Source organism: Zalophus californianus, chromosome 3 (genome assembly GCF_009762305.2).
Source record: "Zalophus californianus isolate mZalCal1 chromosome 3, mZalCal1.pri.v2, whole genome shotgun sequence".
NCBI lineage: Eukaryota > Metazoa > Chordata > Mammalia > Carnivora > Otariidae > Zalophus > Zalophus californianus.
Genome location: NC_045597.1, coordinates 164,807,524 through 164,822,040, shown reverse-complemented (window position 1 = coordinate 164,822,040; position 14,517 = coordinate 164,807,524). Strand labels below are relative to the sequence as shown.

Below are 14,517 nucleotides of genomic sequence, written 5' to 3'. Positions count from 1 at the left end.
TCAGTCAGAGGTTGCAAAAGGTAAGAATTTATGGGATATTTTGATATCTGTATCATGTCTTCCAACTAGAATTGTATTCTTCTCAGTCCCTGGGACTGAAGTGTTAGACACAGGCTGGTGGTAATGCATAGGCTTTACCATAGAGTATCTGGGTTCATAATCTCACCCATACTAGGTACCAGCTAGGAGAACAAGTATTTAAATGCCCTGAGCTTCAGCTTCCTCACTAGTAAAATGTGTTAAAAGATCCACACAACTTAGTGGCTGCAAGGCACCTATACAGAGCTATCTCCCTAGACTGTTAATGAATATTTGTTCATTAATTGATAAACTTATCTCAGAAAAGGATCTGGACTTACTGCCAACCATTACTTTTACAGACTTGCCTGTTTTACGGCTATATAGACAGGTGTTTGAGAATGTAAGAAATTAAAATAGAAATCGGAAAGCTTTTTAGCCCATTTTGCTAATTAATATGTCAGAGCTCATAAAGAAGAACTCATCGGCTTTCTTCAGTACTGCATCATCTTAAAGAGCTGGGTCAGCAAAGATCTCCGCAGACAGTCAATACATATTAAAACAGTCCCAAGCAGTAAATCAAAACAAAGAATTTAAGATATAGTAAAAAAGTAAAATTTATAAGTCCTTTCTGACTAAAATGTGGAGGAGCATTAAACTATTAGTTTAGGTGTCAGCTCAGTATGTAGGGGAAAAAAAAGAAATGATTTCTTCTCAGATATAGTTTATGAGTCTGTATAATCAAAATTAAAGCATAATTTAAAAGAAGAAGCTATGCCAAATTGGATGTCATTTTCTTTGGATTCTAATGTTCCCTCAGAATACTGAAATCATTAAAAACTGGTTCCATTGCTTAAAATATATATTTTGCTGAAGTTTTCTCAACCCCCTGCATTTACTAAGATTTGGATTTTGTTAGAATTTTGTCAATTAACAAGATAAGGAAAGACACATTTTTGATTTTTAAGGCTCTCTGAAACTTGTGATTTTTCTTAAAGGAACCAATTAAAAGGCATTTTTGTTCTTAATCTCTCTGGGTAGGTCTCAACCACTCCAGAGACATTGATACCTCTCATACATGGAGGAGGACCCTACAAGATTGACAAGAGAACATCCTGCCTGCTTCCCAGCTAAGGTATGAGATGCTATGCACTCAGGGGGACCCCTGAGGTAGGTTGTTAGAAAAATCTCAAGAATACTGAACTGATTCCAGAAGGGGTAAGGGGACACTACAATTTAGGCCAACAATATTAGAAAGATTTATCTTACCCGAGCCTTTGATTTGATCTAGGCTTTGGAGAATCAACCATTTAAAGATTAAGCCAAGGAAAGGGTGCCAAAAATATTGTCACAAATTTGGGAGGTACCCAAGCCAGACCAACAGATGGAACTTGGCATGAAATGGCTCTCTACACACTAAGTAGCTGACTCAGAAGAAACTTTAACTCAGATGAATTTATTAAAATGTTGAATATCATCCTAAACAAGAAGATGGATGATAGATTCAGGTCAGCACATGCAATTTAATTTAACTTCCTGATGGTCTTGGATGGTATGAAAGCTGCCTGCATTTCTATAATTAAAAAGAGACAGAGGGAGATACTCTTCCTTTTTAGCAAAAAAGATATCACCTTTTCACTTAAATACTCTGAAGGAAAGATTTGGGGAAGGGAAAGGTAAAACGAAAAGACACCGAATGATTTCTTTTAACAACGGCGAGACAAGTATGATCACGGACCGTTAGACATTATAGCTCAGCTAGTAACTTGCTTAGTGGTCACAGACGTACCAGATTGAGACTACGGTTGTATAGATTAGGTGAATTTTCAAGCTGATTTGTGCAACTGAAAGACATTACCAGACACAAAAGGACCCTTAATCCTCTTTTACCATCGCAGGCCCCTCCTCAGAAACTGCTCTAAGTGCTGCACGCGTTGCATGTTACGTGAGCGATGAGTTTTTTGAGGATCATTATAATTCAAGATAAATTTTCCAAAAGAAATAAATATAAGAAATGGGGGAGGGTATATTCTTGGAATATATAAATTTATAACCTTCGTTGTAGATTTTTCTTTAATGCCGCTTTGTATTTCTCAGGATGGTCTCTACAGTTTTAGAGTGCTCTCACTCAATACAACTCTAGGGTGTAGAATTTTAGGTAATTGTTTAGCCCTCCTGATTGGGTTTTCTCAAATGCCACTTTTGCTCCAGAGTGAGCAAAGTTCTGGTTGTTTTCAGCAATTTGCACTGATTCTACAGATGGCCAGTGAAAAGCTCAATGACGCTGTGAGAGTGTATACGAGGACTCCGAAATGTAAAATGGTGAATGTTGTACTAGCAGTTCATTAGGAACCAGAAGTCTTTAAAACACACCAAGCAGCATGGTTCATATGATATAAAAATTAACAGGTTTAAAATTATGCCATTTTTGTCATTTTTTTTTCAATTTGGAAATTATTTCAAGTTTTGTACTTCAGGTAATTCTTTTTTACTGTGTTTTTATTTTATTTTATTTTTTTAATATGGAATGCTTCACGAATTTGCGTGTCATCCTTGCGTAGGGGCCATGCTAATCTCTGTATTGTTCCAATTTTAGTATATGTGCTGCCGAAGTGAGCACTCTTTTTTACTGTGTTCTATATCACACTACATAAAAGCATATCATTCAACTTAGTAAAATACTGTAGTGATATACAAAGGTAACAATGTTCTCATTTAAAAAAGAGTGCCAATAACTTTTAGTCACTGGCTGACAGAAACTTGTTTGGAAATTAAGATCAGAATAAGATTTGATTTTCTGGAAAAAAGTCAGAAAGTTCATTTGCTCATTTTCAAAAACCAGATTGATAAACAGTCTTAAAAACTGCATTTTTTTTTTTTTTTACCTTGAAGCCTATCGCAGTACATAAAAAGGCTTTAACCTTCAAATGTTAATCTGTGTAACAGAACTAACAATAAGCAGTACCATTTAAGATGCACTGAAGATGAAGATAACATAGGCTATCCTTGGGGCTCCTTGGTCACGAGAACTTCCTTTTCAGACTCCTAAAAATATTTCCAGTCGTAGAGAATTTAATGGACAAGGATGATGGGGAAAAGCAGCACTCTGCAGTTTATCACTCTCAGAGAAATCTTTTTCCTTCATGGTGATCTAACGTCTTAGGCTCTTTATTAGGAGCAGCAGAAAAGAAAAAAAAATCTAAGAGTTGTGAACCAGCCCTTCCCTGCTGTTATCACAAGAGAATCTGGAGAAAGAGGAAAAGAAAAAAAAAATCATAATCTTGCCCTGGAACACGATGGAAGTAATGAGGCATTGAGGCCACTTACTGCTGGAGACATAATTAGCACATAAACACAGGAGACACTTGGTGACGGGAAAGACTTTCTTTGTTTCAGAAACAGAGGGATGTCAACAAATTGTAACTCTTCTGTTATTTGAAGTGGCAAGCCTAAGAGTAAAATGGATATTCTTCCCCAAATAATACACCCGTAGAGGAAAGAGATCCCTGTAGTATTTGTAAGCTGGGTAACTCTTAAGTGTTTTCAACTAATGTGAAAAAAGCCACGATGAGGGGCAAAGGGTGAGAAGCAAACCACTTGGCAATGAAGGAAAAGCTTGGATTTTCGACTGGAAGGTATCTCCCACATAACGGAGAAAGACCCAGGAAACTCGCAGAGATCCTTGTGAACTTCCTGGAGAACCTCTAGGAATGAGGGAGCTCATTCGTCAGTCTAAAGAAAGATAATACGGCCATCTTGGGTGTGATCCTCTTTGATGACAAGCAAAATAACTATTCCTTTTTTAAGGAGAAATGATCACATTTTTCTTGTTGTGGAGCTCTTTGTTCTGCCACTGTAATGTGAAAGTTATCATGGGAAAGAGTTTCAAACTTTCTTGGATTTTCCTTATAATTTTTTTTGTTGTTTTAAGCATTCAGCTGGCAAACAGGTTTAAGATTTTTGGTTTTATAATTAGTACTTTTTGGAAACCTTTATCCTTTCCTCTCAAACATTTTGAGTCAGCATACATTATGCCACTACACACACAGCCAAGCAATAATTCATCTTTGTGGAAGTCAGAGACATCTCATGTATTAATTAGCAAGCCTTTCAGTGACTAGTGGATGGAAATAGGTTCCAACTGCTACTCAAACACAGCCAGCAATTTCCAGGAAGGAGAATATAAAGTCAGTTACAAGGAGTTTTCTTACCCGATTTGTGGGCAGCCAATGAGTGGACTTTGCTTTCATCTGGCACTGAGAAGAAATAAAAGAGACAAGGATCAGGCCTGCTTGTAAATCAGCCATTTTTGAACAATAAATTGAAACAGATTCATAAGAAGTTAAATCTTTTACTGGAAAAAAATTGAGAAAAAAATGTTCCCTGGCCCTACCTGGGGTGCCTCATTTCTTTTGGTAGATATTTTAAAGGCAGCTATGAAGAAATATATATATATATTTCTTGTATATACACACACACATTAGATCATCTATGAAAATAATTTTATTTTCTTTTGATTTTCAGTACTTTCAGCTCTGTTAATTGGGCTACTGTTTTCATGCTTACAAAAGGAGAAATTAAACTCATGGGCCTAGAAATGTATAATATATAATAAAATTTATGAGTGTAATAGCTATATATATATATATACTCTCAAGGACTGGACTTCTATATCTGGAGTAAAAGGGAACACATTTACAATCTCTCTTGAAAAAAAATTAAATACATAAAACATGAAACAGTGGCAATCAAGGGATTAGACATTAGGCAGCAGAGACAGAAAGCAAGTGAGTTGAATCCTATAACTGCTCTAGCTTATTGTCTGGAGAAAGTTTCCAGATTGTGGTATAGGGAGGGAAACAGAGCAGAGCCTGGTGACATCCCAGCCTGAGCACATGGACCTAGATGTCCAGGGAAGCCAAGGCAGATGACATTTGCAGGCAGAGAACCAGAGAGGAAAGACTTAATCCAGAACTCCTGCTGAGATCTGCTGAGGATCTCCTTATGTATTTAGTTGAATATACTGATGATCACACACATGTGAGGAAACTACCCAAGACCTGGGAAAGAACCACCCAAAAGTATAATGGGAAGAGTGTCTGAAGTTCACACAGGGCTGAGAATAGTGCCTAGTCCTAATAGCCAGAGTAAAGATTCATAATTCAGGGCCATGAAGAAGATGAAGAACCATGTTTCGGTAGTGAAAAAAAAATTAAACCTAGATTAACACGGCTCTGATGAAATAAATTTTTGAAAGACACAAGTTACCAAAACTTATGTAGGAAGAAACAGATAATCTGAATGACCCTATAGTTTTTATTGTTGTTGCTGTTTTTAATGAATTTATAGTTAAAACTTTCCCACACAAAAAAAACTCTAGACCCAGATGGCTTCACTGGTGAATTCTCCCACACATTTAAGGAAGAAATCACACCAATTCTCAGAAATTCTTTCAGTAAATTCAGAGGAGGGAATATTTCTCAACTTGTTCTATGAGGCTGGTATGATGCTGATACCAATACTAGGCAATGACATTACATGAAAGCTATTACCCAATATCTCTCAAAAACATAGATGCGAAGTTCTTAATCCTTAAGCTGTCTGCATGGATTATCATTTCAATATCCAACAATAGTTGTTCACTATTTGCTATGTGCCATTGGCTATGTTAGTCTGTAAAAATCTGATGCTCAAGGATTGAGCAATGTGAAGTGAACTCTGCTGACAAAGAAGACCTCTTCTGTTTTTCCTAACACTAGAGGTCTCAGAGGAGTATGCCCCTCCTTCCTTTGCCTACACCCTTCAGTCATATTTCACCAACCCAGTTATTATATACAGATCTCTCCACTCCCACTATCCCTCCTTTTCTAAGCTATTTCTTTATTTTCTAGACAACAACACTACTTGTCTGTGATTCTTCATATTTCTAGTTGGATATGTCAGTCCATACTCATCAGGCTCCAATTGTGGGCCAAATTCTGGCTTTTTCAGGTCTAAAAATATTTACAGTAGAATCTACAGTATAAATAGAAAAGTACTGGAAAACAATGATGATGATTTAAAAATAATAACACTAGTGGCTAAAACTTATAGAGCACCTGTATTGTGTAGGTTCTGCCCTATGTACTTTATAGCTAATAATTCACTTAATCCTCACGATGACCTATAAAGATAGGTATTATTATTATGATCTTTACTATACAAATAAAGAAACTGAAGCATACCTCCAACGTGGAGGATCCAGAACTTAAATATTGCAGTCTTAACCACTCTACTATACTTGTGGTAAGTCATAGAAGAATTTGTTATATTCTTTGAATCATCAGTTGCACGAGTAAAAAAAACACTTGACAAATACTTTTATGTTAGAAAACTATTATCCTTTTTGTTTGAATATGTTATTAATAGAAGTCTTTCTGTGGTGATAAATATCAACAAGCATTAGCTATAATTTTGTTTTACATGTTTGGAAATTTAGCATTCTAATGAGTTTAAGCTAAAATATTCATCCCCATTTCACAAATGAGAAGTCATTTGAGTTAAAATCCTGACTTGGAAACTTACTAGACATATGCAATTTATTTGAACTCCCTGAGCCTCAATCTCATCATATATACAATGAGGATAATATTGCTTCCTCCATAGGCTTGTAGTGAAGATTACGTGTGTAAATTTATGCAAAGTACTTATAAGATCATATAGTAAGTGCTTAATAAATACAGACTACTATCATCATTATTAACAGGAACCTAAATAGAAAGGCAGAATAACATGATAGTCAATAATGAGATAGATACGAGTTGAATGTCAGCTTTACCAGGCAAGTTGCTAAGTTGTTTTCAACCTTTTTCCTGTGTGAAAAATTTAGATAAGAACACCCCACAAGGAGTGCCAGGTACATAGTTCTCAATAAATGAAAACTTTTGAAAAATGAAAACCGAGAGTGGTAAAGGTTGTGCATTTGATGATGGTGGTGGTGTTTATTTCACTTCCTGGCATTATAAAGGAACAGAGGGAGAAAACACTTGAGAGAATACAATGCCTTCAGACAGGTACTTTGAATTGTTATTGCATGGATAATCCAACACCCACAGCAGGTTTCACCTCTCAGTTTACCTGTCTCCTAGTTCATTTTGTAGAGGAAGAAAAGCAAAGGAAATACAGTATTCAGAATGTATGGTCTTATTATGTGGCTATTCTGAAAAAGGGATTCATACAAAGATTTTGTTATTTTGCATTTGTCTTTTTTCTTTGACAGACATAAGTTATCCCATTAAATCTAAGCCAATTTAAGTACTGCAAACTCAACCATATTAGGTTAAACATGGTACTTCCTTAACTTTTTGACTGCACACTATTATTCTTAGTGGAATACTTATCATTATTTTAATTGACAATTTGAAATTCTTTAGAGCACTATTTCAAAAAACAGTACAAAAAAACCCAAATGGGTGATAGGCATAAAAATTAGAGGTCTTTCTCCAAAATATTCAGTGACACAGATGTCTATCTTTAGGATAGAAGATAAATGAATAAACATAATGGAAAAGAGAGGGGACTGTAATGACTTAATTAATAGAATACACTTTATTTAAAAGGTTAAACTGGGAACAGTCATCTTTTATGCACATGCTTAGTGCTGGGAAGTGATTTAAATAAGAGTAGCAAATGAGAAAATGAGGTAAAATTACACACACTACCACCACTTTTTAAAAAATGACAAGTGTTATAATTAATACTCAACTTCCTTTATAACTCAGATTACCTTTGAGCTACTCTAAGGTTATCTCTTGGGGCTGGAGCTTAAGCCTACTCATTTCACTGCATAATATTTGGATAGCACAGCGATTGGAATAGTAGCAGTAGGAATATGACAGGTGTGTCATTTCAAACTAAAACCTTATTTACAAGAGATTGAAAAATGAGTGAGCTGGGTGTTGTTAAGGTCTTCCATTCTAAAATGGTGAGGCACCAAAAGCATCTAGTCAGAGAGTGTTGATGGATCAAGAGTCAAAGTTTCTTGTTCTGGTTCTGATGACGGATTCCTTTTTCTTTTGTTCGTTTGTTCTTTTTTTTTAAGTTTCCAGAGCCTATTATATTCCCTTTCTTATCCTTCAGTTTTACACAAGGACGGGTACTACTTGTTCTTGATTACTTAAAGGGATATTACAGTAATCAAAGCATTATCAGTGAAATGTTGAAACCCTCTGAAGATGAAATTCATGGACATTTTTATTGTAACTGTTATTAAATACTTAGAGAGCACTGTGGACTTACTCTTCTTATCTCTGAATTTATTTAGATAATGGGATTTCTATACTAAGCTCATGCTTCTTGGCCTTCCACTCAAGATTGACGGACAGTGATTTAATTCTTGTAAAGTGCTTCATAAGGAGGACACTCTGGTTTGGGTGTTTGTTAATTCCCTGGTGCATCCTCTGGTTCAGGAAGACTTGCTTGGGAAACAGCACCCTGATGGCCTCTGTTTCTAGCTGTCTTTGCTGTAGCCCTTTGAAGCTATTTAGAACTGCTCAACACTTATGTCACCTTTTTTAAAACTGTGGATAAACACACAGTGTCTTATGATTTAATCTCAACCAGGCTCATTGTTAGAATTGAGAGAAACTATAAACCAAGAAAATATGGGGAGAAAAACCTGTGAAAAAGATGGCACTCTGAGAGCTTATTAGCAGCAAATATTAAAGGGCTTATAATACATACATTGGATTCCCAATAGGATACATTTATACTAGTACAGTGATCACTTAAAATATTTTATTCTTTTGTCAAGCCTTCTCATACACTTCAAATGCATTCTCACTGGGGGAAAACAATTCTCTTGCTTATTGATAGCATTTGATACGCATTCTATAACATAAGTGACTATTAGGGACTGCACTTGCTTAATAAAAATTTGCAGAACAGTGGCAGATTTGGTGAGTTAATGGGCCCCATATGCTCTACTTAAGTTGACAGAAGACAGTATATTGCTAACATGCACAAATCTCTTCAGATAAAAATTGCCATCAGCTACCGTTACTCTTGAGAATGCCAACACTATGTCATGAATGGGAATATGCAAATGTGTTCAGATTCCCACTACTTCCTACTGAGATACTTTGTGCAAAGCATCACTCTAAAATATGATGCAATGCTTGTCTTTTACATACAGAGCTCTGTTTCATTTAATTTTTACTTCCATATCTTTGACATAATAGAGATCGTAGTTTTGAAGGTGATGCTTGGTGCAATAAAAATCTATCTCCTAATGAGGCCATAAATAGTTCTCCTTGGATAGTTTGCTAGGAAACTCAATATCAAGTAATTCCTTGATGGTTAATAAACTTCTTTCCAAGAGCTGTCCCTTCAGAACCTAAAAAAAATTGCTGTAGTTGCCAATATTAAGAATCAATTTTCTTCTCTTTTAGTAGATCAATTTCTGTACCACAGATTGATTTCCAGAATTTCTAAGAAATACAAACTGATTTCAAGTTGTAAATTAAGTTCTCTTCTCAGTAACCATGAACTCTCACTGCATTAATTTATAGTGTTTTCTTACATCAATGACTATTTGGCATACTGTTTCTCCTTGGGGAGACGTTTTGAGTTTTCAGCACTATGAATACTTAAGTGTGGAAAAATTCATGCATCTCTTGAAACAAACAACAAAAAACCCCACAAAACTAAACAAACAAGACTAGGCTTTTGCTGAAAAGAGGGTTCGGGAATTAGTACAAGATGACGATGCAAATGTTTATTTCACCATTTCTCTTAGCAAGCTTCCCCTGAAGCACGATGCTCATCTCTGGGTATGCTGCTACTCTGACAATAAGGTAACTGGAGCTCAACAGCTGAAGTTTTCTCCCAATATTACCCTCCCAGGGTATCCCCCAGCCACGGTGCCACGGGATAAAAATGAGGGACCCATGCACTCATAGTTATCCATCTAGTCACATGTTCACAACTTTTCAGGGATCTCTTTAGAACTCCCTTTCTCCATGAATCTTTGGAGATCTTAAATCTAAAGTTAGGAAAATCCAACACTTTTCATACATTTTTACACTATTGTCTTGATCTCATTAAAGAACACTGGAAAAACCAAATCATTCCTTCAAAAATTTATTAAGTCATTGGTTTTGAGTCCCATGCAATAAATACTGTCTTTCTCAAAAGAATCAGATACTTAAAGCTGGGGGGTTTAATGAGGAGAGGCAAATAAATAATACATTGATATAATATAATGCAATACTAGTATAATACAGGAAGAAGGATAAGCTTTAGGAATACAGTAGGAGGTTAGACAGACATGAAGATCCACAAAAGTAAATAAAGGTTTTAGGTGGCTGAATATTTGAACCAATTAATCTGTTTGACAACTTTTAGCACCTGGGGCATCTTTTGTCATCATGGCTAAGGAGTAGCATGAAAAGAGCTGAAGAGCTCAAGGTTTGATGTCAAAGGGACCTGGACTGTGACACTAATTACATGCGTGGCTATGGACTAATTACTTAGTCTTTTTCAAGCTTATTGAACTCATTTGTAAAATGTAGATACTGCCCCTTACTTCTATCATGGGGCAACTCAGAGCATGGCAAAAACTCATCATGGGGTCTAGCAGGGACAGGTGCTCACAAATGGATTCTGACTTTTACACACCACTAGGCTTGTAAAAGGTTTTCTACGCTCCAGCACAGAAGAAGGATATTTCTGAACAGGCTATGCAACTTCATACCTCTGTACAATATACAAGTAGCACATACAATTCCTTCTGAATCGACATGAAAATTCATTTGTTCTCCTACTCTGCAAATATGTTTTAGATTCTATTTAAATGTCACTTTCTCCAAATCATCTTCTCAGGCCTCCAGGCTGAGCTTAGGGACCAAAATTTGTAAACTTCTCGATTATTTGTGTATGAGTCTGTTGTACATTAAAATATGAACACCTTAAGGAAGCTATATGTCTTTTCTCCTTGTTAGCCTAGAATCATGCTTAGCACCTCTTACTCATTAATGTTTGTTGAGTGAATGGAAGCAGAATATGTAAGAATAAACAAAGCAGCAATTTGAATATGTCCCTTTACCACAGGGTTCTAGACTAATGAATGGGACATATGTTTATTGAGCTATGTATATGGTTATATGAATGTTGAAACACACATGTCTATGAACCTAGTAAAATTCTTGTGGTGTAATCTGCAGACATGTTCCTGGCAAGGAAGGGGTAGAAAAAGGTGACCGGAGTCCAACTGTGGGATTCGTCTGGATAAAAAAACAAAACATGTTAGAACTGTTTGGAAAAAATATCAATTCACTTATAAGTGGTGAACTGTAGAAAAAAATAGAGGTGATAGATTAGTTATACCTTATTGTCCTTCTCTAATCAATGAGTTATATGGAACTGACCACTGGGGTTTTAGTGCTTCTGTATTTAGTTTTTGGCTTGCTGGCATTAACCACTAAGCTCACTGCTGTTCTTCACATGGTAATGACACTTAAACAAGCAGTTCATTCTGTTTATAGAAAACATCACGTTACATTTCAAAAAAACCCAAAATGCTTGGTCTTACAGAGGATACTCTTTTCAATACACAAATGTGATGAGTTTCCAAAGCTGCAAACAGAGTAAATAGAAAATAGAGGTCTTTCTGTTACATGACAATTTCAGAAACAAAAACTCCCACTAGAACTGAAAGTTGCTTTTATTAAATATTGCATTAAAATATCCCTAACATATGTGTGAGATATAAAGGACAATAAAATAGGCACCGTGTTTCAGCTACTAGGTTTAAGAATTTTATTTTACCTTCGAAACACATGGGTGTTTCATTCCAATCTTATTCCCTTCCCTCCTTACTCAAAGGTAACCACAGTCCTGAATTTTGCATTTTATCATTTTCTTCCTTTTCTTCATAATTCTACCACAAATATGTTGCCAAACAATATTCTTCAATTTTTTTTCTTTCATTAAATGATATTGGATTCTTTCAAATAACTTTTTCTGTATCTACTGATGTGATCATACATTTGTGTTTTAGTCTCTTAGTATGTGACTTACATTGATTTCAAATGTTAGACCAAACTTGCATTCCTAAAATAAACCCCACTTGATCATGATATTTTTTTATACATTGTTGGGTTCAATTTGTTCAATTTTATAACATAATTTTGAATCAATTCATGAAGGATATCAAGTTAAAGTTTTTTTGTTTTGTTTTGTTTTGCTTTGGTTTTGGTTTGGTTTTTGTTGGTTTCTAATGTCCTTGTCTGGTTTTCATATTATAGTAATGCCAGCTTCAAAGAATGAGTTGGGGAAGTATTCCCTCCTCTTTCTTTATTTGGAAGTGTTTCTGTAGAATTCATATTATTTCTTCCTACTAACACTTAGTAGAATGCACCAGGAAAACCATCTGGACCTAACGATTTCTTTGTAGGAAAGCATTTAACTATAAGTCAATTTTGTTAATAGCTATAGGACTATTCAGACTATTTCCTCTCGCATGTGTTTGATAGTTTGTCTCCCTCCCTCAAGTAATTTGAAATTTCATTTCATGTTAGTTGTCAACAATGTTGTTCATAATAGTGCTTTGATATTCTTTTATTATCTGTAGAATCCATAGTGATGTCCCTTCTCTCAATCCTGATAAGGTTCACGTATCTTATTTTATCCTGATTGGTCTTGGTATTGAGGCACCATTTTTCTTGACCTTCTTTAAAAACTAGACCTGGGTTTCACTGATTTTCTCGAAACATTTTTCCAGTTCATTGATTTCTACTCTTTTATGATATCCTTTCTTAAGCTTAATTTGGGTTGAATTACTCTACTTTTTCTATTTTCTTAAAGTGAAAACTGAGGTTATTGATTTGAGACCTTTCTCCTTTTTCTATATAGTTTGGTTCTATAAATTATCCGCTCAGTGGCATCCCACAATTTTTTTTATTGTTGCACAAATCCTAATACTCAGTGTTTTCATTTTCATTCAATTCAAATATTTTCTATGTTTTCTCTTAGTTTTTTTCTTGATCCAAGTATTTGTAGATTTTCCAGGTTTATTTCTGTTTTTGAAATTTTAATTCCACCATAATGAGAGAATATATGTTGTATGACCTGAATCCTTTTAACATTTTTGAGACTTATTCTTGGATTTGGGTTTCTAGCTTTCATTAAACTTGGGAAAATTTTGGCAATCATTTCTTCATACATTTTTCTCTGGTCTCCCTTTTCTCTCATTTGGGGACTCCAATTACATGTACCTCAGGACACTTTGAAGTTGTCCTTCAGTTCACAGTTCACTATTCATTTCTGTGTGTCTTTTCTTGGTTTTACTATTGCTATGCCTTTTTTTCCTGCAACGTCTAATCTGCTGTTAATTCCATCCAGTGTATTTTTTATTTCAGATGTTAAACTTTTTGTTTCCAGATGATTTTTTAATATCCTCCAATACCTCTACTTAACATGTTCAATTTTCCTCCATGTTTTTGAATGCATGGAATACAGTCATAATACTTTTTAAATGTGCTTGTCTTCAAATTCTAACATCTGTATCAGTTCTGGTTTTAATGATCAATTTTTCTCATTATGTGTCATATTTCTATAGTTCTTTGCATACATAATAATCTTTTATTGGATGCTAGATACCATAAATTTTACCTTGTTGGGTTCTTGGCATTTTTATATTCCTTTAAGTATTTTTATATCTTTGGGATATTAGTTGAATTACTTGGAAAGAGTTCATCCTTTTGGGTTTGTTTTTAAGATTTTCTAGGTAGGACCAGAATAGCCTTTACTTTAGGCTGATAATGCCCTATTACAGAGGCACTGCCCTTATGCACACCCTATCCAATGTCTTATGGATTTTAAGATTTTTCCAATCTTGTTGGTGGGAACAGGTACAATTTTTGGTCCTGTTCAAACACTGGGTACTATTTACTGGATATTTTGGGGAATTATTTTCCCAGCCTTGGTAGTTTTCTGACATAAGTGCTCTGATCAGTACTCTGTGTAATATTCAAGACAGAAGCTCTAAATACACCTGGAGTTCAGTCTCTGTGCAGTTCTCTCTTCTCTGGTACTCTACACAATCTAAACATCTTGCTTTCTCTGGACTCTCAGCTCCATGGTATAGTATTGCTTAATTTCTCTGGAATGAGTAGCAAAATAGTTCTAATATTTTTTTAAAAATTGCAACATCTTTGTCCTCTTTTGAAACTAAACCTTCCTAAATCACAGAACCAATGACCCTAGGACAACTTGATTAGCTATCATCAAGAATACAATGGGGAGACGCTGAGCTGAGAATGTGACCAGGGACTGAGAGCAATATTCTTTGCAAGTCTCATTACCCACTTTTCTCCCACAAAGGGATACCATATAATCAGTGCTGAAAAATAGGATTTTTAAAAAAATTTTTTGGGATATATAACCAAAGAGAATGCAGTTGTAGACTAAAGAAAACCATGCCTAAACTCAGGACTATTCCCCGCCCAGTACACATGCTAT

General features: G+C 35.3%; 1 protein-coding gene and 1 non-coding gene across 16 annotated transcripts in view; both read right to left on the bottom strand.

The window, feature by feature from the left end:
• The window catches only part of PARD3B (par-3 family cell polarity regulator beta), a 1,014,396-nt gene that overhangs the window by 342,829 nt on the left and 657,050 nt on the right, over positions 1-14,517 (bottom strand). For 14 of the 15 annotated variants that reach the window (XR_003519077.1, XM_027589187.1, XM_027589179.1 and 11 more), the window contains one exon: positions 4,230-4,274. The exons of the other annotated variant lie outside the window; for it this stretch is intronic. Coding sequence is in view for 13 of the 14 variants with exons in the window: in XM_027589187.1 (XP_027444988.1) it covers positions 4,230-4,274 (45 nt within the window). In the remaining variant the exon portion in view is untranslated. The remainder of the gene's footprint in view (positions 1-4,229; positions 4,275-14,517) is intronic. 15 annotated transcript variants of the gene reach the window in all.
• LOC113921104 lies at positions 2,535-2,638 on the bottom strand. The gene has a single exon (XR_003519512.1). It is a non-coding gene; the product is annotated as a U6 spliceosomal RNA (small nuclear RNA).